General features: G+C 44.4%; 1 protein-coding gene across 3 annotated transcripts in view; it reads left to right on the forward strand.

Moving 5' to 3' along the window:
• The window catches only part of SORL1 (sortilin related receptor 1), a 155776-nt gene that overhangs the window by 37587 nt on the left and 93833 nt on the right, over positions 1–24356 (forward strand). For all 3 annotated transcript variants that reach the window (XM_027578686.2, XM_027578687.2, XM_027578688.2), the window contains exons 7-11: positions 8952–9053; positions 10091–10260; positions 15288–15480; positions 17777–17894; positions 18064–18137. In XM_027578686.2, the coding sequence (XP_027434487.2) occupies positions 8952–9053; positions 10091–10260; positions 15288–15480; positions 17777–17894; positions 18064–18137 (657 nt within the window). The remainder of the gene's footprint in view (positions 1–8951; positions 9054–10090; positions 10261–15287; positions 15481–17776; positions 17895–18063; positions 18138–24356) is intronic.

Below are 24356 nucleotides of genomic sequence, written 5' to 3' on the forward strand. Positions count from 1 at the left end.
CTCCCCAGCAAGGAAGGCAGAGAGTAAGGTTGAGATGAGAAGAGAAGATGTGGGTGGCTTAAAGGCAAGAGGGGTGCCCCATTACATACTTTGCAAAATGTTTTTTAAAGCCACTATAATTGTGGCAGTTTTTCTTCTGTCAGGCTGTTTGCATTGGGTCAGTTGCTGGATCATTCCTTTCCTGCCTTGCCTATCACTTTCTCTCTCTTTCTCTTACACACACACACACGCACGCACGCACGCACGCATGCACGCACACACAGCGGCCCAGAAGGCAGGCATCCTTGGATTGCCTTGGGCAGGGGTGTGGTGAGGAGGGAGTGCAGGGTGGGGAACCAGGCCTGAGGACTGGTGCCTTGTGACATCTTCTTGGCAGTCCCGAGGTCCCGAATTGCCTCTTGTCTTTCGGTGTTCCTGGGTCTTTTCTGTTTTAGTTCCTTGGGCCTGAATTTATTTATATGGTTTTAATTCCTTGATTCTAAGACACAGTGACTGATTCTTAGATTTGCCTACTGACTGATTCAGGGCTGAGGTGGAGAGCCGTTGTGCGTTCCTCTTATCCCTGTTTTTTCTGGATCTCACACCCAAGAGCTGAAGAGATATTCCAGTGGGAGCTTTCTAAGCCCTCCGTTCCACCCTAATGGCTATGTTTGTTGTCTTGCCATAGCTGATATGCAGGGTGGCTGGGAACAAATTTATTGTTATTCCTGGCCAGTGGTGAGATCAGGGGCTGTGTCTGCCTTGTTCATCACTGATGTGGTACCCAGTATCTTGCACAATGCTTGCTACATAGCAGATGCACAGTAGTTGAATGAACACCATCTCTGCCCACCTGATTGAGAGAGCAGAGGCCAGTGGATTTTTCAGGGGGGTAGTAGGAGGTCTTAAATGATTGCTACTTTCTTGGTCAATTCTCACCTCCCTGTATGGTTTATTTATTTGTATGATATTGGTGACAAACCTGTAGTTATGTGTTGGCTTCATCTTTCAGCACACGGATGGGCCACCGGATTCCAGGGTCAGTGGTGTTAGCTAGAGGCTCTAGGTCAGAGGAGGTAGGCCACCACATGGAAGTGTTTCTCAAATTGTGGTCTTAGGAGCACTCTCAGCACCATCACTCAAGAGCACTTGTTCCAAAAGCGGATTTCAGGGCCCAAATGCATTTTTTTCTCAGCATCCCTAGGCTGCCTAAGAATCTCCAAAATTTGAGAAGCTCTTCCCTGAGGTCTTCTGTATGCAGAAGCTTTCGATAATAGCATCATCAAAGGATCATTGTAGATTGGATAGGTTGATGAGGGAAGAGACCCAACAGGCCGTGGATGATAAAATGAGTGTTTTCCCCCTTTTAATTTCTTCCTTTTTATTACATTAGACTGCTGAGCCATAAGGATAAACAACATTGGCCTTGGTTGGATAACCGTATCAGTGGGAGCGTTGTGAGGTCTGCAAGTGTAACTTCTTATCTGGGGTGTGCTTAGCACTCAGGCTGCCTGGGTTTGGGGAATTCTGAGGGACCTTAATATTAAATGGATTCAAATCAAATTAGGAAAGTCAAGGAACTAATTGCAAAACCACAGAAAATTGGTTTTGGGTGATTAACTCTTTTGCTTTTTTCCAGTACCATGAACAATTATAATTCTTTGCAGGTTAGCTCTTTAGAACACGTGGGGACAGCCATCTGGATTCTGGACTGGAGCTGGTATCTGAATCTTCAGAATACCCCTGTGCCCTGTTAGCCTGGCTCTTATTTTGTATGTGCTTTGTTTCTGATGCCCTTTGATATTTTTTTTTAAAGATTTTATTTGCTTATTTGAGGGGGGTGGGAGAGGGGCAGTAGGAGAGGGAGAGAGAGAATCTCAAGCACAATCCATGCAGATTGGAGTGCCTGATGTGGGGCTCGACCCAACGACCCTGAGATCATGACCTGAGCTGAAATCAGGAGTCGGTCGTTCGACCGACTGAACCACTCTGGGGCCCCCCTTTAATATTTTTTTAACCCAAGTTTAATTTTTATTCCATGTTTTTTGACACGACGTTCACTTACTTGTCTTAATAGTCTACATCAAAATGATAGGCCATTGAGGCAGCAATGAGGCACTTTTGCAAACTGGACCAACATTGATTCGTTAACTTGGCAATAGACAGCTGTTAGGTTCTTTCTGGTAGATATCAGTAGTTGCCAGAATGTTGGAGATAAGTGAGGGCTAGCTGCTCCTCTGTAGCTTCACCACCAGCTTATCATGAAAGCCAGGTCCACACCTTTCTTGCACAAATGTATGTCAGTAAGCAAAGACCTAATGTATGGGCTTGATGGCATCTCCTCTCTTCTTCTAGGTGATGCAGACACAATGTTCTAGAGCAGGGATTGGCAAACTATGGCCCCCCTTCACTCATTTTTGTCAATAAAGTTTTATTGAAACAGCTATGCTCATTTGCTTACATGTTGTCTATCACTGCTTTCATGTCACAGTGGCAGAACTGAATAGTTGCATGGAGGCAGGATGGCTCACAAACTCTAAAATACTTCTGTATGGATCTTTACAGAAAACCACCCTGTTGTAGAGGCAAGATTCTGTTACCCTTTGCGTTGGCATCAGGCAACCAGAATCCCCTCGTGTAAAAGCTTGATAAGTCATGGGCATTACCCTAAAAGTTCAGGTTCTAGGCCTCCTTAAATTGTTATGCCCTATTCATGCCAGACTGTTATCTTTAGGATATTATGGCCAATTCAGATATCTTGCATGCCACTGATCTCCCAAAAGAGCTCATTTGTACTTTTCGCTATTCTGACCTACCAACCACTATTGAAAACCAATTTCTCATCTTCATTATGCTAATTTAAAGTCTCTAATGTTGGTAGAGATAACAAGAAAACTTAGTAATCATCTCAAGATTGTGGGCTTCTCTATGAAAAGTTAGCTGACCACAATTGGAGCGTGATTTTTTTTAGGATAACTGACCAAAACCAAGCTATTGACGAATTACTTTAATTATAACATTATTTAAATGTATGTAAACATAAAGCTAGGTATAAACACTTAATGCATATAATTTATAGGCAACAATAAAACCCAAACACATTATAAATAACAATAAAACCCGAACATTATAAATAAAACTATAATACCAATAAATTTAATATTAATTTTTATAACACCTGTATTGAAATATAATTCCTAGGCCATAAAATTCACCCTTTTAAGGTATACAGCTCAGTGGTGTTTAGCTTATTCACAAAGTTGTGTAATGCTTATCACTATCTAATTCCAGCCCCTGCACCCCCATTCCATTCCCCTCCCCTCCCTGCCCCTGGCAACCATGAATCTATTTTCTGCCTCATAGAATTGCCTGTTCTGGACATTTTATGTAAAGAGTATCTTATACCATGTGACTTTTTGTGACTGTTTTCTTTCCTAGTATAATGTTTTCAGATTTCATCTGTGTTTATTACAGATCATCAGAATTAATGTGTCTTTAGGTCCACTGCCTCTCTCTTCTGCCGGTTCAGATCTCTTGTTGAACCCCTCTGGTAATTTTTTTCTTGTGCGTTATTGCCCTTTCCCACTCAAGAATTTGTATCTGTATAATTTCTGTTTCTTTAGTGATACTCTCGTTTAGTGAGACCATGTTCTCATACTTTCCTTTAATTCTTGTGACATGGTTTCCTTTAATTTTTTGAACATATTTATGATAGGAGATTTAAATGTTTTGTTTGTAAGTCCATTATCGGGCCTTCCTCAGGAACAGTTTCTGTTGACTCGTGTGTGTGTGTGTGTGTGTGTGTGTGTGTGTGTGTGTGTGTGTGTGTGTAGGGGCCATACTTTGCTGTTTGCTTGTCTTATCATTCTTTTATTGAAAATCAGACATTTTCGATGGTATAAGGTGGCAACTGCTTGTATCAGAGTAGCCCCTTCCCAAAATGGTTTTTTTACCTTTTCCTGCTGTTGCCTGTATTTGTTTTGTTTGTGAGTTTCCTTCATTAATTTTGTAGAGTTTGCATTCTTCATTGTGTGTGGCTATGAAATGTTTGATAATTAGGCTTCGTGGTCAGCTAATGATTGAGTAGAGATTTTTCTTAAATGCTTTGAATCAGTACATCTGGTAGCCTTTGCTGAGGGCCTTTGAGCATGGGTGGGGGGCCTGCCTTCAGTGCAATCTACAACGCTGCCTTAGCCTTCAGTTCCTGCTTCTGTAGACCCAGCCATGAGCGATTAGGCCCTTTTCGCTTCTCTTCTGAGCATACTCACAGTTCTTGCGTGTGTGACCTTGTAGAGTCCCTGGAATATCTCAGAGCTTATCAAAGCCTCTTAGGGGCATCTATTTCCCCAGCTTTTCCTTTCATGCTTTTGAGTGAGCCTTTTCTGAGTTCCAGGTGCCATGTTGCTCTAGCAGCTGCAGTGTGAAACATTGGCCACTTGTCTCTGTCTTCCATAAGCAGCGTGGCTATAGGTCTGTCTGTGCAGCGAGCCGAGTCGGGTTATACGTAGAGAAGACCTGAGGATGCAGTTTCAAGCTGGCTGTGGCAACGGTCTGTCCCCTCCATTGACCGCTCGGCTGCTGGTTTTCACAGTTCCCGGAGCTGCGAGGCTGTGGGTTTCCAAGGCTGCCGCAGAGCTAGAGCGAAGGGGGTGGGACTGAGGCCACAAAGTCGGCTCTTCTTGCTGAGCTTTGACACCGTTCTCCAATAAGTGCTCTTTGGGTTTTGGCAAGCCTTTATTTAATTTTTTGAATTAAGAAAAATTTGACTTTGAGAATTTTTGTCAGTGTTTTTGTCGCTTTTCGGATGAGTGGATTTTCAGAGTTCCTTCCTCTGCCGTTCTTGATGTGCTTCCAGTGAATACTAACTTTGTGAAACTGTTTATTATGGACGTTTTAAATCTACATAAAAGCACAGTTTATACTGATAGGACTGCCACAGGTGCCCTCATTTAGCCTCAATATTATTTACATTTGCTAATCTCTTTTCGGCTGTGTACCCACTAGTTATTTTTTTCTTGGAATATTTTATTTTTATTATTATTATTTTTGAAGTAGGCTCCACGCCCAGCATGGACCTCAACAGGGGGCTCGATCTCACGACCCTGAGATCACGACCTGAGCTGAGATCAAGAGTTGGACTTTTAACTGACTGAGCCGCCCAGGTGCCCCTTTCTTGGAATATTTTTAAGGCATAAACATGTATAAATAAAATATATATAAAATGTTATCTATAAATATTTTAGTATAAACAACACTAATGTGGATGATGATGTTTCGCTGATCCCTTGTCACTGTCTCAGAGGAGAAGGTGGGCGTGAATGCTAGAGCCTGTTCTGGACTGTGCCCTTGTCCGCCGCATGCCACGGGGTCCCTCATTCTCTGGCCACTGTTCTCCATGAAACGTCCGATTGAAGAGCTCACTGTGACATCCTGTGGCCTTCACTTGGCAAGAACGTGTCATTTATTTAGTTCTTTCTGCTCTTTCCTCCTTGACCTCTCGTTTCCTTTGATATAATCTCAAACATAAATATAAGTGCACTTTTTGAAATTCAGGTTATTCAGCTACTTACGTCAATTTGTTTTTCCTTTTCGGAATGAAAGCACCAAATGAAACAAAGATCTTATCCTACATTTTCAGACCCTAGAATACCGGCATAACTTGGAGCGTTGAAATACCTCCTGGATGCTGGTAAAAGTATTTGTGCTGGGAGCTATATTAACTGGGATAGCCTTTCAGGAAGGCTATTTCTTCTGTCAAAAATGAAAACTTTGACATAGAGGTTTTAAGAATGGCATCCTACAAATATCCTTGTGTAGTTCTGGCAAAGGTAATATATACAGGTATATTCATTGACGAGTTCTTCTGGAAATCATGTCAGAGCCCATGAGCTGTTAAATGAAAGATGCCTAAGAGACTCTGTTAATGAAGAAAGTTGAATTGCACAAGAATATTTTTATCACAATCTACATTGTGTGTGGAAAATAAAATTACATGTAGCAAATTGACATTGTGTTCAATTACTGGTAACAGAGTAGAAATAAAAAGTGGCCTAGCGAATACAGAAACTTACTTTCCTCTCCTCAGTGCTGCCTGGAGTTAGGCAGTATAGGGCTGGTATGTTGGTACCCTGGTACCCTGGGGGCCCAGGCCTCTCTCTGTTCCACCAACCTGACTAATGATTTCCATCCTCACCATTCCCTCTTGGTCTAGGACATCTATATAGCCTTTGAGTCTTTACAGGAGTCAGAAAGAGTAAGGACAGATAGGCCAAAATAGGACTCCTTCCCACTGATTAAGTCCCTTCAAGCAGCCTTCCTAGAAACCCAACACACCACTTAGGTTTACAGGTATTGACTAGTACTCAGTCACATGGCCACATGCAGTTATGCAAAAGGTAGAGAACCCCAGTGGTTTATTTGGGGTGGCAGTCAAGATCCTGTTGCTAAGGAGGAAGGAATAATGGATGTTGGGTAAGTGTAACATCGTCCGTCACTATATGAATATGCTCAGGGGTGATGGCACAGAACACTCCGTAAAGACCCCACGGGAGCCTGTTCCCTTTTACTCCCTGGGGAGTACGGTAGAAGGCGTGAGTAGAGGGTAGGGAGCAGAGTGTCTGCATTTTACTTTACATCCGTCTGTACTGTTGGATGTCTCTTTCTCATGAGCACGTTTTAGTTTTATCATCGTGGTAAAGAGAAACTCAACCATCACAAAAACCCACGGCTTATTAAGAAAGTATTAGGAGCTTATGATACATCTATCTGACAATCCACAGTGTGCTACAGTTAAATTGTTAGTATGTTTCTTGGTGGCAAAAAAGTATTACAGTGACTCCTTAGGGGTGAACCTGAATTGTCCAGGCTTAGGAATTATTGTCCCAGAAGGAAGTGGGACGCATGTGTTTTGAGGTTTCTTTTTTTGTTATTTTTTTGGTTTGTTTTGAGGTTTCTTATGACCTTTGTACTCTGACTTTTGCATCCATGGAGGAAGACTGGCCTTGGTATGAATTCTCAATTCTGTGCCAACCAACAGCACTCATTAAGAATGCTTAACTAAGGGGCGACTGGGTGGCTCAGTTGTTAAGCGTCTGCCTTCGGCTCAGGTCATGATCCCAGGGTCCTGGGATGCAGCCCCGCATCGGGCTCCCTGCTCGGCGGGAGGCCTGCTTCTCCCTCTCCCACTCCCCCTGCTTGTGTTCCTGCTCTCGTTGTCTCTCTCTCTGTCAAATAAATAAATAAAATCTTAAAAAAAAAAAAAGAATGCTTAACTAATGATGGCCCCCCCCCAGTGTCACTGAGAAAAGTGGCTCCTTTTCTAAGGTTTAACCACAGTAGGAAGAAGTGAAAAAGTATAAAGCATCGAAGTATTTTTTTCACGGACATCTGTGTATTCATATATATTTATAGGGATTTATATAGGGTAACTTACACGGATTCTCTGACCTTTATAAATAGCTATAAAATTTTATTGACTTAAAGAGGGATTTTGGGATCTATGCCTAACAGTTTTGCTGGGTACTATTTTTCTCATTCAGGTAATAAGTTTTACATTTTTAATAGATCCATCGTTTCCTGCGGCCCCATACTGAGTACAAGCTATTACCATGCTTTTCCATGTGCCATTTTGGAAAGGCAGTCTTTTGTACCTCCCTACCTGGCTTCTTTTAAACAGATTACTTTTAGCCATTTGTTTGAATGTGTGTGTGTGTGTGTGTGTGTGTGTGTGTGTGTGTGTGTGTGTGTGTGTACTGCTCAGATGAATCAAGAATAACTTCAGGTTCATCAGCTTGCTCTTCACATAGTGTTTATCGGGCTTATATTAGCACAGGGGCTTCGGTTCTATTATAGTTAAGGGAAATTGGTATGTTTCTTACTTCATAGGAATTTAAAATCTCTAGTAAACAGTAGCAACATGGTCAAGGATAAATGAAGCCAAATGAACCCCTTCTGGTTGGCAATCCCAATATTCCGATCAGCTTAATAGTCACGTGTGTGATTATGGCCACAGGATGGTGTGTGTCCCTTTCTGTCTGGATAGATGTGCAACATTTTGCCTCAGTTCCCAGTCCCGTACTTTCAGAGCTGGAAGAACCCACATTGAGCCTTTACGGTGCTGCTTATCTTTTTTTGAATCATCGCCCCTTTTGAGGGTCTGGTAAAGATTGTGTACCCTCCCCAGCAGGATGAATAGGTGCATCCATACACACAGTTTGCCTTTGTATTTATAGGGTTCCTGGGCCATTGACACCCATCGACAGAGAAGTCCCAAGCCTAATCATCTTCTCAGTTTTATAGATGAATAAATTGAGACTGAGAGAGGCTTAGTGACTTCCCGAGGTGGTACAGCCAGCTCTTAATCTAGTGCTTTTGTACACATTTTCGAGATTCCAGCAGTGCTCTAGTATCTCTAAAACACAATGTGACAGGGCCGACATCATGTGCAATGCCCTATGCCCTACCGAAGAAAACATACGCCAGCAAAAACGTTCATCAATGAGAAGTATTAAAAGGTCACAAAAGAGAATCAGTGAAAATTCCCTCAGCTCTTTGTGCAAGTTAAAGCCCTTGAATTTGAGTATCCTCATAACCTGAAAATAGGAGAGAAAGAACAAGGGAAATGTGCGCTGTGTGTGGCTGAACTCACCCTGGGCAGGACTGGGGGCTGCCCAGTTAAATCTCCATCCCCCTCCCACACTCAGGTTCAGCCACAGTACCATTTGTCCTTCGTCCTCATCTGGTGTTAGGGAGTGTCTGGTACCTGTTGCAGACCAGGTGTCTGGGAATCAAGTGAGTGCAGCCCAAGCTGCGGAGCGAACACGGACGTTGCAAAAACGTGCATTTGTAGTCACCCTGTGTTTCATGTTTTTGGTAGAATTGGAGGGGTCTGACACTTCTCTTTCCTTCTTCACTTATTTGGAGTGGCTGTAATGTGGCACCATTAACTTTTTTTTTCTCTTCTTCCTGGGCAGCATCTTTGGGGCAGTCTGCAGCCATCTTCTGTCCAGCTCTGGGTCTCCTTTGGCAGGAAGCCCATGCGAGCAGCCCAGTTTGTCACAAGACATCCTATTAATGTGAGTGGGGTCCGCTTGGGGGCGGAAAGAAGTGTTAATGTCCACATGCAGGGGTCAGGGGATGGGTGTTGCAGGGACGTCCTTCTGGGTAGATAGATCTTTGATGGAGGCTCCCTGAAGTCCTTTTCTAGATAGGTCCCTAGGCAGAACCATTATGCTTTGGGCATCTTGGTCTGTTTTTTTTTTCCCCTCTTCACTGTTCAGAGTGCAGCCAGATGGGAGCCTTAATTTGCTTTACGTGGAGATGGATGGGCAGAGAAGTTTGGGACTGGAGTCAGTGGACTCAGGGTGCTAGTATTGAAGGAATGGGGAGCTGGTGACCCTGAGTTGTTTGTTCGGGACCTGCTCTGTTGCTACAGTAGACAGCTAGATTGCAAAAGGGGTTAAGAGCTGGGTCCCATCCTTTTAGAAACATAGGTTGGAGACACAGAGAACCGAGCAGAGGAAGAAACCATATATATATAGTCCAATGCTTGGCTGCAGTCTGTGTGTATGATAATGTAGATCATAGGAAGGATCCTGGTGGGCTGGGGTCATCAGAGAAGTGCCCACAGGCAGGAGGTGGCATTTGAAGGCCTTGCCACTAGCAGTTGGTGTGGTGGAAGGTTGGGAGCTCAAGTGGAGAAGATTCTTGTCCATTCTTTGCTTTTTACAGCTTCCATCTTCCTTTAGTACCTTAAAGGAAAGGGAATGCACATTAATGTATACTGTACTTAGTACTAACAATAGACCTCATGGGAAAAAGAGGGAGATGTTATGAACTAAACTGAAGTATTTAGGTCATTTATGGAGTTCGGGGGCCCCCTCTTTTGGGCCCCATTTGCCAGGAAGCAGCTTGCTCCAGCTACATGGCGGCCTCAGCTCCTCCAAAAAGAAAGTTGGCTGAGCTTTACTGGGATTTGGGAAGCTGTCTATGGGCTCCGGGCCCATACCTCTCACTGGGACATTTGGAAATCATTACTTCAGTGTGCATAGGGAAAGCCCGCTGCGCATGTGGGTTTTTTGACTTGTGTATTTTTCGACTTCTGATTCCAAAGGAATATTACATCGCAGATGCCTCTGAGGACCAGGTGTTTGTATGCGTCAGTCACAGTAACAACCGCACCAACTTATACATCTCGGAGGCAGAGGGGCTGAAGTTCTCCCTGTCCTTGGAGAACGTGCTCTACTACAGCCCAGGAGGGGCGGGCGGTGACACGCTGGTGAGGTAAGGAAACCATGGGTCCCTGGCCCAAGTCTCATGTCAGTACCACCTACACCCTCCAGGTGGGTGTTTTTCAGCATCAGCTGCACATTTGGGTTCCACTGGCAAGTTGCCAGAAACCCCGATGCCTGGTGTGTGGTTTAACCAGTTTGGGGTGTGGCTGGGCTCTGAAGATTTTACAAGGCTTTGGGTGTGATGCCAAGGTTGAGCACTGCTGCTCCAGGTGACCTTTAGAGTCATAGCCCATGTCAGCCACTCCCTGTCTGGCTCTGGGGTCTCTGAGCCAGTGGGAAAAGGCACTTGGAAAATGTCAGCTCAGGGCAAGCTGATGTGGGGAGCCCTGGGGGCCTTGCCTCCAAGTGACTCAGGTTCATTGACTTTTTTTAACGTAATTGCAAATACTGCTTTGTGGGTATATGTGGAAGGACCCCAGTGGTACCCATCCTTTATCAGGACATCCTATGCTTGGAGTTGTTTTGTTGTAATGGACGTTCCGTGGGCTATGGAGGAGTCCGGGGTTCGGGAGGGATGAATGACCCATGACCCTCGAGGGCCAGGAGGGCATTTATTCTCACTTGTCTTGTGTGAGATGTCTGACTGTGATGAGGATCGCTCTCTGCTCTGGGAAGGAGCCGTCTGCTGGAGCTGGCTGGTGGGCACCGGGGTCGGGCTCCGAGGCCATGACCACCAGGGCACAGGCCGTGGCATTGCCTGCCGTCGGAGGTCTCTCGTCATGCTGGTGATTTATTCAGTCACCAGCTCTTTCAACAAGGATGCTGTTGCTCTGGGCACAGCACTGAGATCATGTGTCCAGCCACGAAAAGTCGAAGCAGGGTCCCTGTTCTGTGGAGCTTTCGTTCTCCTTGGGGGAAGACAGAACATAGACAGATGTGTAATTTGCCTGGTGGTGGTGAGTGCTGGGAGGCAAAGTGAACCAAGTTCAGAGGACAGGGCATTAGGAGCATGTTACTTCATACAGGCTGGTCATGGGAGGCTGTTCGAGGATGGCGACATTTCAGCAGGTGCCTGGGGAACGGCACTGCAGGCAGAGGGAACAGCATGCTCGGAGGCTCTCAGGTTGGACTCTGTTGGTTTATTTTAGGAGCAGCGAGGAGGCCAGGGTGGATCCAGCAGCTGGAGGAGGAGGGGGAGAACCCAAGGGACAGCATCTGAGAGAGCAGAGCTCAGATTGTATAAGGCCTTTGAGGGCATGGAAGGAACTTACTTTATTTCCCAAGTGGGATATGGAGGGTTTTGACCAGAAGATGGACATCATCTGATTTAACCTGTTATATTTTCTTAACCATTGAAAAAGTTGTGAACTGCATTATATAAAGGAAAGCACATGAAACATAAATGGACATTGTTATCGGAAACTTCAGAGGAACACTCAGGTGACCTGTGTTTTAAAGAAGCTACCCTCAGTGCTGTGTGCAAAGTAAACTCTCGGATAGGAGCGAGAGTGGGAGCAGGAAGCCTGGCTGGGGGAGTGTGGTGGAAATCCAGCCGGCGGGGATTGCTGTCGGCTGGGCTCAGGGCAGTAGCGGGAGAGATGATGGAAAAGGGCAAATTCTGATGGTTTGTTGGTAGATTTGCTGCTTGGCTGTGGAGAGTCAAGGGCCCACAGCTGCTTGGGCTCAGCAGCGGGCAGAATGCCGGCCGTGGGCGGAGTCAGGGAGTGGGGGAGTCAGGGAGGGCTGGGTGAGGAGCTGGTGTCAAGGGAAAGAGAGGGACCTCTGGTTTGGACTCAACAGGACCCAAGGGGAGAACTTTCTTTCTGGTCTCTCTCTGATAGTGCTTTCCCACACCCTGTTTTGGCTCTTTCGGGGGTATGTCCTATTTTGTGCCTTACTTTCCCCCCCCCCCTCCCAGTATAGACTCACGAGTTATTTATTATTCAGTGCGTGTTAATGTGTTGTAAACCATTCCTACCATGATTCAGCCTCAGGTTTTTCTGGTTTGGTCAGTGGCAGCCTTTTTGGGCTGGCTCCTGTGTCCTTTTTTGTTGTTGTTTTTTTAAAGTAATTTATTGAGGTGAAATTCACAGAACATTAGCTTAACCATTTTAAAGTGAACAACAACTCGGTGGCATTTAGGGCATTCAGTGTTGTGCAACCACCAGCTTTAATCTAATTCCAAAACATTTCACTTCCCCAAAAGAAAACCCCTTACCACTAGGCATTTTCTGGCCTCTGTCTCCCCTCCCGCCACACCCCCATCTCCCCTCCCCCTGCACCCCCCATCTCCCCTTCCCCCACACCCCTCCCCCCCCGATCTCCCCTCCTCCCCATCCCCCCAGCCCCTGGCAGCCACTAATCTCCTTTCTGTCTCTGTGGATTTATCTTCTCGGGATATTCTGTGTAAACAGAATCACAGCATGATATGTGACCTTTGGGTCTGGCCTCTTGCACCTTGCAAAACATGTTCAGGGTTGGTCTACATGGAGCCTGTGTCAGTGCTTCATTCCTTTTTATGGGTGAGTAATATTCTCCTTACTTTTTTAATAATCAAAATTTCAAGCCATTATTCCTCAAGCCTTTCACAGACTCTGATTTTTTTTCTTTCACATCTGAGAGCCTCTGGCTATATGGAGTGGATAAATCAGAGCTTGCCAGAGGTTTCCGGGTCCTCCGCATTTGTCGGGTATTCGGGAAGGGTATCTCGTGACTGGGCAGAGCTGGAGCCAGAAGCTCCTCAGGAAGCAGTAAGCTCAGTTAGGTGACCATGTGGCCCTCTCATAGATGCCCACGACCCTTTCTGTGGTCACAGAAGACACCCCCGCCCTTCCTGGGCGTAGAGTCCAGTCAGGAAACTGGGAAGAGGTTTATGTCTACATTCACAGACCCGTGTAGGCTCAACCTTCTTGCTGTTTTCCTCAGGCTTTATCTCAGGGACTGGAGATCTTCACAGGGGCTCGTTTGAGTGAACTTTTGTCACCTGCTTCTGCATCTCAGGAAGATGAAATGGGATAAGGGTGAATTAGCAGATTACGTGGGCAGACGGATTTGAAAAAACAAAACAAAACACAGCCCTTCTGTGGTATTTGAAATGAGTTGTTCTTTGAACTCAATAGGCAAGTGTGGTGCCAAGGAACCGTCCTAATTTGCTTAGAGGACCAGAGAAGGAATTCTTAACGGGGGTGCTCCTGGCATTGGTGAGATGGGCCAAATAGAAATCTCATGGAAAGCGGTGTCCAGATGGAGGACCAGGTGTGGAGAGGAAATGTCAGGTCTGGTGGCGGCGCATCTGAGGAAGACCTGCTGCTGGGTTGTGTGGGGCGAGGCGGGCTTGGGTTCTGCAGGAGGGGGGCCCAGGGGCCCTGGGGCTCTGGCCGGGGAGCAGGGGACAAGTGCTTGTCGTGAGGGCCGGTGAGAGGAAATGTAAGAAAAATGGATGAAGAGAGGGCACTTAGGGTGAGGTGGATTGTCGCAGGACCACAGGGAGCTGACAGGACCGTCTGGGGGGCATGTGAGGCGCAGAGGACGGGTTTCTGCTTGGAACCGAAAGGCAAAAATCCAGGAGAGTGACTGGAGGGAAGAAGCAGAGTTCATCTGGCTGAGAGAAGGCCAGACCTCCCACGTGTTTGAAGGAAGCCAGCAAACCTGACGATGGCGGCTTCGTGATGATGGAATCCAACGCGGGGTTGCTGAGATGAACAGAGAGCAGGTGGATGATAGACCTTCAACCGATTTCTAAGGAAGCAACTGAAAAATAACTCCGGTAGACCTAAGGAAACCACACATCAGAATATTTGGTCTCAACACCAGTATCTTATTTGGGATTTTGCTCAGTCTCTCAGTCTGAAGTAGCTTTGTCAGTGCTTTTAAAAAATTTTCCTTTTCTGCCTCAGAGCGTGTAGTGTGCTTCTTTCTGTCTGAGAGGCAGAGTACTCCTCCAGGTCAAGATTTGTACAGTGGATAATGGAAAAAAGCAGTTCTAGATTTCTTTTTAAATTAAAATTTTTTTTTTTTTTTTTTTTTTTTTTTTTTTTTTTTTACAAAGCCCAGTGGCTCAGAACCCTTCTAAATAAAGGACTTACATCCAGTTTTAAAAGCCACGTGTGAACTCCGGGTAGCACTTCTCAGAGATCTGTTCCATTTATAATGCGTAGACCATTTCAGCGCAAAACTGCTTCCCAGTGAAATCAGTATCCCAGCATAGTAGAGGCCCTGAGAGGGGCTTAATCTCTGTTTCACTGTTAAAAAGTAGTTAACCTCAAGCTTCTAGAACCACACTCACTCTCTATCCTCCCGTGGGTGGGGCTTCTGCTCTGCTTTCTGAAAGGAACCCTATGGGCTTCGGTCTGATCTGGGCGTTGGATAATGAGCTGTAAGCGTGTGGACAGTGGCTGGGGAACCCTTCGCGCTGTATTCCTGTGGCTTGTAAGCCCCAGCGCTTTGACTAGTGTCTGGCAAGTCTGGCTTACTGTTTCCTGTTTGTCGAGGCTCACTGGAGGATTTGGGGTGAATTCGTCAGGGGAAGAGATAGATGTGACTCTCTCATCAGCTCTGTGTGTTGTAGTCAGCGTTCTGAACTCCCTGTGAGGAGTTATTGATCTAATAAGCATCTTGGCCTTCAAAGTTAAAACACAATCACGTTTTAAAAAAAAGAAGAAAGAGAAGGCTATTCATTTATGAAAAGGAATGGAGTACTGATTTGTGTTACAATATGGGTAAACCTTGAAAATATTATGCTGTGGGAAAGGAACCATAAAAAAGGCACGTTTCCATGTATGTGAGATACCCAGACTGGGCAAATCCGTAGTGACGGAAAACTCAGTGGTGGTTGCCAGGGCCTGGGGTGGGCAAACGAAAGGGCGAATGACTGCTGGTGGGTACAGGGTTTCTTTCTGAGATGAGGAAAACGTTCTGGAATGAGATAGCAATGCTGGTACAACATAACACTGGGAATGTGCTTAACGCCACTGAATTCTATACTTTCTAACAGTTAAATTTTATGTTATTTACCATAAAAACATACCAAGGAAATATCACCTCAGGTTCACAGCTGTTTATTTTCTCTTACTGTAGGTATTTTGCAAATGAGCCATTTGCTGACTTCCACCGTGTGGAAGGGTTGCAAGGAGTCTACATCGCTACTCTGATTAATGGTGCTATGAATGAGGAGAATATGAGATCAGTCATCACCTTTGACAAAGGGGGTACCTGGGAGTTCCTTCAGGCTCCAGCCTTCACAGGATATGGAGAAAAAATCAACTGTGAGGTAGAGATGCTTTCATCTTGTTTGCGTTTTTCATACAAATCTTTACCTGTCATGCTACCCTTACGGTTCCCAAACTCAGCACCAGGGCATCTAGGGAGTGCCATGGTGAACTCCCAAGGGCACTCTGGAATGCCTTAAATTTTTGAGGGAAACACAAGATACTTGATATTTGTTGGTCATCATGGGAAGTACCATCTTGAGTTTAGTTCAGAGTTTCAACATGAGTTCATGCTGAATTTCTTTGGAAGGCGTCCTGTCTTTGTAAAGCTGGATTTCCTCGAGATGACAGTGGTGGGATCGAATATGATTCTAAACCTAGAGAAGGTGCGTAGTACTCAACAGGTGCACACATCCTGCGTTAAGTAACTGTGGTAATATTTAAGAGTGAAATAAAGGTTTTGTTTTCTCTCATTCTCTTTCTTTCGGTGTATGTGTGTATATTCACATATGCACGCATACTATTATTTTGAACTGCCGCTAAGTTATTAGGACATGTCTACTTATGAAGTTGTGTGGTTTCAACTATGTAAAACAATACATGTTGGTATTTCTTCTGGCCTGAAGCTGCTACAAAAAATTTACGGGGACACTGTGCTGCAAAGCAAGAAAGTTTGGGAAACTCTGATGTAAGCTTTTTATTTCTGTGGAACTTTAAAAAAAAGAAAAGCCTTCCTGAATGTAATTTAGGATTCTACAATTTTCCCTATCTGTGGCTCCATCTGAAAAGCTGAGAATACTAAAATGTTATTATTTGGCCTCAGGAGGTGTCCCCACTCGCCTCAGCGGCTCTGTTCTTATCCCTCTGATGAACATTGTTTGGATTGAGTTCCTTCCTTTTTGCCTCACCTAAGGGATCTGGGGTATGTAAGGTAGGTAGGCAGAAGGAACTCAGAAAAAAAATCAAGTAGTAATTTTTGGGAGAACTGTAACATTTAGTTAGACGATTACCTGATCTTTTGGAATTTTGAATTTTGTTTGTCCATGATTAAGTATGTTGACTCTACTGTAGCTGTGACCCCTGGGAAAATTTTTTTTGGAGGCCCTTGCTCTCCACGGACTTCTTGATTACTCTTCCCTATTTGGCAACAGGTGTCAACTTAGTACATCAAGTCTAACTTTGGAAAGAGGCAAGATATAAGTAGACAGAGACAGATACCTAGGTACTTCTTTATTCCGGAGTGGCTTCTAGATTTTGGGAGCTCTGCACAAGCCTGTGTGGATGGGGGTGGCCTGCTTTTGAGCATGCTGTTGGGGGTCTGAGTCCTAGTTAAATAAAATTAATGGTATTGTTAAAACTCTGCTTATTCTTCTGACTGACCTGTTTGTTTATGAACTGTACAACCCTTGGTGAGCTTTTAGTTTCTACCTGTGATTTTAGATGGTGAAAGAACAGGTTAGTTGGCAAATATTTGTTTGAGACCCAACCTAATTTGCTCCAGTTTTCATTTGCTAAACTGTGATGCTAGCAAAATGGACATTTGCTAAGAGAGATCCTTTTGTTAAAGAAGTAAGTATATGTAGCAAAACCATGTCTGTTTTTACGTATTCACATAAGCACACAGAGTTACCCTGTCTAGAACACCAGAGGAGGCTGAATAACATTTGACAATCACATTCTGACCAAGAGAATCAGGCATGACCACATAGCAAACAGCGTTGTTTGCACAACTATTAAAATCCGAACGTAAGTGGCAGAGGCCAGTTTGAATGACTTGTTTTGCAGTGGACACAGCAGAGTTGGTGCTTTGTACAAATGCTGACCACTTAAAATCTGCTTTAATGTGGATCCTTTGGTGTTTCTATCTCATACGTGGTACATCTGGGAGCTTATCCGTGAGACTTTATGACTTCTGATTCTTGGTTTTTCCGCTGATGGAATTGCTTACACTGTATTTGAAATCTTATCTCTACGGACTTATTTTTTAAGTCCCACGAAATCATTAATTCTCTTTAGTGCCGAGTCACATGAGACTATCTCTGGGTAAAACAGAGGGAGGGACAGCTTTTGACCTACTTGGGTGGACACTGATTTCTAATAGCTGTTCTCTGAGAGTCTCAGGAGGAATGTTTTACTTGTATTGTTCTGTTTTTTTCAATGAGAGGCATTTATGTGGTTCAGCTAATCATATCCACCTGGGGGGCCGTGGGGGAGAGCTGGGCCGTGAGTCTGGGCTCCTTTGGGCCAGATTTCCTTCTGTGTCTGTGGTTGTACTGTCTACACACAGGCCTCTGTGTTTTGAGGCAGCTGGTGGCGTCATATCACGTGCTGACAGTGCCTGGAACTTGTGTCCCGTAGCTTGCTCAGGGCTGTTCCCTCCACCTGGCCCAGCGGCTCAGTCAGCTGCTCAACCTCCAGCTCCGGAGGATGCCCATCTTGTCCAGGGAGTCTGCTCCCGGTCTCATCATTGCCACTGGTAAGTCCGCCGTGCTTGTCCCCGCATTGGGGGTTAAGCTCTGCCGTAGCAATGGCTCTTTGTGATTTTGAGACATCTTTAGTTGCTAAATACGACACAGACTTTCTGGTTGGGCAAGGTATCTGACCTCTTCTTGAAATGAAAAGTAATGACTCCTCTTGCATTTTAGGTTCGGTGGGAAAGAACTTGGCAAGCAAGACGAACGTGTACGTTTCTAGCAGTGCTGGAGCCCGGTGGCGAGAGGTCAGCCTACCCGCCCCCCACCCCCCGCCCCGCCCCGCCCCACCCCACCAGCCCCCATCCCCTACTCCCCAGCCCCCAACCTGGGTTCTGGTTTGTCGGAGGACACGGTCATGCCTCCACTTTTCAGGAACACGTGTGGCCCGTGGTGAGGCCAGTGGCACCAAGTATGACTATAAAATTAAAGATAGGTACCCAGAGCCGCACGTGAGCGTCAGCTGCACTAATTTTGTGTTCGCACCTTGTAATGTGGGCTCGTGATGTTGCCAGAAACATTCCTTTGAATCAAAAACAGACCTTCTCTTCCCCTCACGACTGTGAATTTAATTAGATACTCCAACGGGACAAAGCAATGTCTCTTTGCTTAACTTCTTTACCCCTAGAACCTAGCAGTGCTTGGTATGGAGTGGGCACTGCATAAATATTTGCAGAATCTATCAGTAAATGACCATGTACTGGTATCTGGTGTGAAACTGGCCATTTCTTGTTGTATCGTAACAAAATAGAAGTCAGGCCTCTCCTTGGTGGGCTGTGCCGGGCAGGCCCTTACATTTCACTCTGCCCTATGGAAGGGAGACTGTTTTTGCCTTAAGTCTGCAGAGCTGCTTTGGGTCCTTAGGCACTGCTGATACCAGTTCTGAGAGTAGAGCTAGTTCTGTGGCCCCCAAATGCTAATTTGGCCTTGGGCATTAGAGAATTCCCAAACTTATTAAAAAAAAAAAAATACTTTCATCAACCTCCCATGACTTATGAAGGCCAAGGGATGAACAGTTGGTCTTATTCTGTGGGGGATTGCTTTTAGGGGTGCTCTGCTGCATATGCGGGGAGCCACCAGGAGAACTCAACAGATCATGGGATAAGAATTTAATCGAGCACCTTCTGCAGGCGGAGCATGATGGTGGGAGGGATGTGGTTCTCAGAAGAGCCAGCCAGCCTCATGGTGCTTCTTTTTTTTTTTTTTTTTAAGGATTTTTAAATTTTGTTATTGGTGAGAGAGAGAGAGAGAGAGAGAGCGAGCATGAGTGCATAAGCAGGGGGAGCTGCAGGCAGAGAGAGAAGCAGTCTCCCCCCTGAGCAAGGAGCCTAACGTGGGGCTCGATCCCAGGACCCTGCGATCATGACCTGAGCCGAAGGCAGCCGCTTAACTGACTGAGCCACCCAGAGGTCCCCTCGTGGTGCTTCCTATTGGGAATGCAATATATACACGTTCATATTTAGATGCGTACTATGTAAAGCATTAATAATACCCAACATTTGTTTGGCTCTGTGCAGTTGACAGAGACCTATCGCTTATCTTATCTCCTGTGAGGTAGGGCCTCCCATCTCGCAGGCTGAGGGACCTGGGATCCAGACATTGTGCGTGTGCCTACATTAAGAACTGGCCAGTAAGGTGGAGACCATAATTACATATTCGGATGTAAGAGGTTGTTAAGGCCTAGTAGTCAAAAAGGGTGAACAGTTTGGGGTTTTGGGGGCATCCTTGCTCTGCTCCAACGGGAAGGATTAAGCGGCTGCTTTCCTCTGCATTGGAGCCGGACATCCCTTTTGAAATAGGGTGTTCTCTCCTCAGCGGATAGGCTTGTGGTTTATTTGGACCTTCTGATGTTGGTGTAATCTGGGATTTGAACATCTGCGAGTGACTTCCTTCTGGGGAGAAAGCAGGGTCTTGTTCCTCCTCCAGTGAAGTGGTAATCTGGCTGATGCTGGGGCAGCTGTCCGTGCCTCCTTCCAGGCCTGCTTCACGCCTGCCAAGAAGCAGCCGTCGCACAGGGAACCTTATTTTTGGAAAGAGCAGAAAGCAAAGTAGGGGAGGAGAAGGTTGAGACCATGTCTGTGTGAGGGGGCATCTGAGTCGCCTTGGGCAGCAGTGTCCACGTGAGAGGGACAGCCTGGGGGCGTGACTGGCATAGGTGGTAGCAGGGGAGGGGTGAGGTGGGATGCGGTGGATAGAGGCTGTCTAGAAAATCGGTGACTAGAATTCTTGTTCCCCTTCCACTACTAATGGGTTGTGCAAATTCTCCGATCCTGAGTTCCTTTTCTGCGCTTTTCTTCCGCAACAACTTTATGGAGGCCCCTGCATGTTTAAAGTGTACAGTTCGATCCGAATTGGTCACCATCACTACACTGTCACCAACACCACGATGAAGACAGCAAGCATTTCCATCACTTCCCAGAGCGTCTGCGTTCCCCCTTGTAATCCATCCTTCCCTTTACCTCGTCCCTGCTAGATGATTCGTTAGCATTTTCTAGAATTTTATATCAATGGACTCATAATACACAGTCCTTTGGCCTGGCTTCTGTCCCTCATCGTGATGATTTTGAGGTTCATTTGTGTTGTTTCATGTATCCGTGGTTCTTTCCCATTTTATGGGAAATGGGATTAGTTGATTAGTATCCCATTGTAGGGATATTCCACAATTTGTTTATCCATTCATCTGTTGGTGGACATTATAGTTTTTGCTGATTATAAGTATAGCTATTATAAATATTTAATTACGTGCTTATTTTTTAAGATAGACATATATTTTTATTTCTTTTGGGTCGATACTTCAGAACGGAATGACTGGACAGCTTGGTGAGTCTTGTGTTGAACTTTTCTTAAGGAACGACCAAATTGTTTTCCAAAGCGGATTGTACCATTTTACATTTCCACCAGCAGTGTCTGAGAGTTCTAAGAGCTTCAGGCCCACACCAACACTTGGTATGGTCAGTCCTTTTAATTTTAGACATTTTAATGAATACACAGTGATATCTCATTATGGTTTTAATTGGCATTTCCTTGGTGACTAATGATGTTGAGCTTCTTTTCATGTGCCCATTGGCCATTTAAAAATCATTTTGTGAAGCGTCTGTTTAAATCTTGTACTTATTTTAAAAAACTGAGTTGTTTCCCTTCTTATTGAGCTGTAAGAGGTTTTTTGAAAAAATGTGTTCTGAAGTTAAGTCTTTTGTTTGATATCTGTGTCATGAGTATTTTCCCTAGTCTGTGGCTTGCTTTTTTAAAATTTTCTTAATGGTGTCTTTCAAAGAACAAATGTTTTAAATTTTGTGGAAGTCCGATTTATCAGGATTTTTCTTCTTTGTTTTATGCTCTTTGTTGTTCTAAGAAATGTTTGTCCCTCCCAAGGTTGCAAAGATTTACCCCTAAGTTTCATAGGGGAAGGCTGTGGTTTAGGTTTATGATCCATTTTGAGTTAATTTTTATATCTGGTATGATGGAAGGGTTGATACTCATTTTTCCATATGGAGATGCAATGATCCGATTACTTACGGAAAAAGACTTCTTTCTCCCCCTTGAATTGACTGTGTGCCTGTTTGAAAATCAGTTGGCCATATATACATGGGTCTGTTTTGGGACTTTCTATTCTGCTCCATTCATCTATATGTCTGTCTTTTCACCTATACCAAGCCGTCTCGATTATGGGAGACTTAACAATAAGTGTTGGGATCAAGTAGGTAAGTCTTCTAACTTTGTTCTTCTTCCTCTTCTTTTTTTTTTTTTTAAGATTTTTAAATTTATTTTGGAGCGAGAGGGTGAGCGAGCAGGGGGAGGGGCAGAAGGAGAGGGAGAGAGAGAGTCAAGGAGACTCTGAGCTAAGCCCAGAGCCCAACCTGGGGCTCAGTCTCATGACCCTGAGATCACGACCTGAGCTGAAACCAAGAGTCGTTCGCTTAATGGACGAGCCATGCAGGCACCCCTCAACTTTGTTCTTCTTAAAAATTTCTTTTTTTTTTTAGATTTTTATTTTTATTTATTTGACAGAGAGAGAGCACAAGCAGGGGGAGTGGCAGGCAGACGGAGAGGGAGAAGCAGGCTCTCCGCTGAGCAGGGAGCCCGACGCGGGGCTCAATCCCAGGACCCAGAGATCATGACCTGAGCCGAAGGCAGGAGCCCAACGACTGAGCCACCCAGGCGCCCCAAAATTTCTTTGACTATTCTAGATCCTTTGTATTTCCACAACATTTTAGAATCTGCTTGGGGCACCTGGGTGGCTCAGATGGTTAAGCGTCTACTAGTGTTAGTAGTTTGGTAGATTCTATGTAGGAGATATATCATCTGCAAATAGGGACCCATTTTATTTCTTCCTTTCTGATCTTTATGTCTTTTATTTCTTTCCCTCTCTTCCTTTTCTTCCCTTCCCTAATATGTAATAATATAGCACTATGTAATATGGTGTATTATTTTTAAAAAACTGCTCTTTTCCTTTACTCTCAGAATACTTTTGATACAAAATGCTGGGGGAGGTTCCCCTCACAGTGAGCAATTCTCCAGTTCTCTGGACACCGACCGGATGTCCTGTATTTCAGTCATGACACTAGCTAGCTGGAGTTAGCCCAGACCCCACAGTTTAGGGGCTCAAGTCTCACAAGAGTGCCCCACCCGACCCCGCTTCACACGCTCATTGCAAGTCCCAGGTTGTCACCCATACTTCTGACCGACCAGCTTATGAATAGGGGGCTCCCATGACCCTCCTTCTTGGATTCAGTAATTTGCTAGAATGGCTGACAGAACTCAGGGAAATATTTACTTATATCTACCAGTTGATTATAAAGGATAGTACAAAGGCTGCTGCTGGATTAAGAAGTACATAGGGCAAAGTCTGGAAGGATCCTGAACACGGGAGCTTCTGTCCCCATGGCGTTGTGATGTGCCAACCTTCCAGCATGTGGATGTGTTCACCTACTTGGGAGCTCTTCGAATCTTGCAGTTTAGGGATTTTTTTTTTTTTTTTTCATGGAGGCTTCATCACAAAGGGTGTGATTGATTATTGACTCCCTTTCCAGCCCCTGTCCTTTCCCTAGGGGATGAGGCAGGGCTGGAAGCTTCAAGCTTCTAATCAAGTTTTGTCTTTCTGGTGACCAGTCCCCGTACTGTCCAGGAATCCACCAAGTGTTGCCTCATTACAACAAAAGACTCTCCTATCATCCTGGAAGTTCTCAGCGATATAGGAGCTTCTGTGTAAGACCCACATCACCCCCATCAGTCAGGAGATTGCAAGGGTTTTTAGGAGCTCTGACCAGGAGCTGGGAGCAAAGACCAAAATACATACTTCTCAGAACATACTATCACAGAGGTGATACGGTATGTTACATTGATTGAATCTTGACGGTTATACAAACCTTGAATTACTGGGACAAATCTTATTTAATTATGATATATTATCCTTTCTATCCAAGGTTAAGTTTGAGTGGCTAATACTTTGTTAAAGATTTTTACATTATTTGATATTGGTCTGTATTTTTTGTTTGTTTATAATGTCCTTTTCAAATTTGGTGTTAGTGTTGGGCTGGTGTCCTCGAACAAGTTGAACAGTGATTCCTCTTTTGTGTAAAAGTGGTGTGATTTTTTTTTTTTCCTTGAATAACTCACCAGTGAAACTGTCTGAACCTGGAGTCTTCTTTTTGGGAATGTTTTGGTTAGAAATTCAGTTTCTCTGGCAGATAGAGAACTGTTTAGATTTTCTACTACTTCTGTCAGTTTTGGTGAGTTTTATCTGCGTTATTGAATTTGTTGGCTTAAATTGACTCGGGGTATTTTCTTTTTTTTTTAAGGTCTCTAGGGTCTGTGGTGATCACCTGTTTTCATTCCTGATACTGAGGATTTGTGGGGATTTTCCTGTTTTGCTTAATAGTTTAGTTAGTGGTTTGTCAGTATTATTGATCTTTTCAAAGAACATGCTTTTGGTTTTGTTTCTTTGGTTTGTGTTCTATTTTGTTGATTTCTGCTCTTTAGTATTATCTTTTCCCTTATTTACTTTGGATTTAATTTGCTTTTCTTTTTGTAGCTTTTTTTTAGGTATCACTTTAGGTCATTGATTTTAGATGTTTTTTTTTTTTTCCTAATATAAGCATTTAAAGCTGTTAAGTTTTCCTCTAAATACTGCTTTGGCTATTGTCACAAATTTAGAGATGTTGTACTTTTGTTGTCACAGTTCAGAATATTTCTTAATGTCTCTCTTTAAAGTTGAGATGTAATTCACATACCAAAAAATTCACCACTTTAAAGTGTAGAGTTTGGTGGCTTTTTGCTATATTCACAAGTGATATGATGTGCAACCGTCACCACTAATTCCAGAACATTTTTATTACTTCAAAATGTCCCTTTTGCTTTTTGTCTTTGATAAGTTATTTAGAAAAGGATTGTTCCATTTTCAGATATTTGAAATTTCCTAGGTATCTTACTATGTTTGATTTCTAATTTAATTGCCCTGTAGTCAGAGA

Source organism: Zalophus californianus, chromosome 11, assembly GCF_009762305.2.
Source record: "Zalophus californianus isolate mZalCal1 chromosome 11, mZalCal1.pri.v2, whole genome shotgun sequence".
NCBI lineage: Eukaryota > Metazoa > Chordata > Mammalia > Carnivora > Otariidae > Zalophus > Zalophus californianus.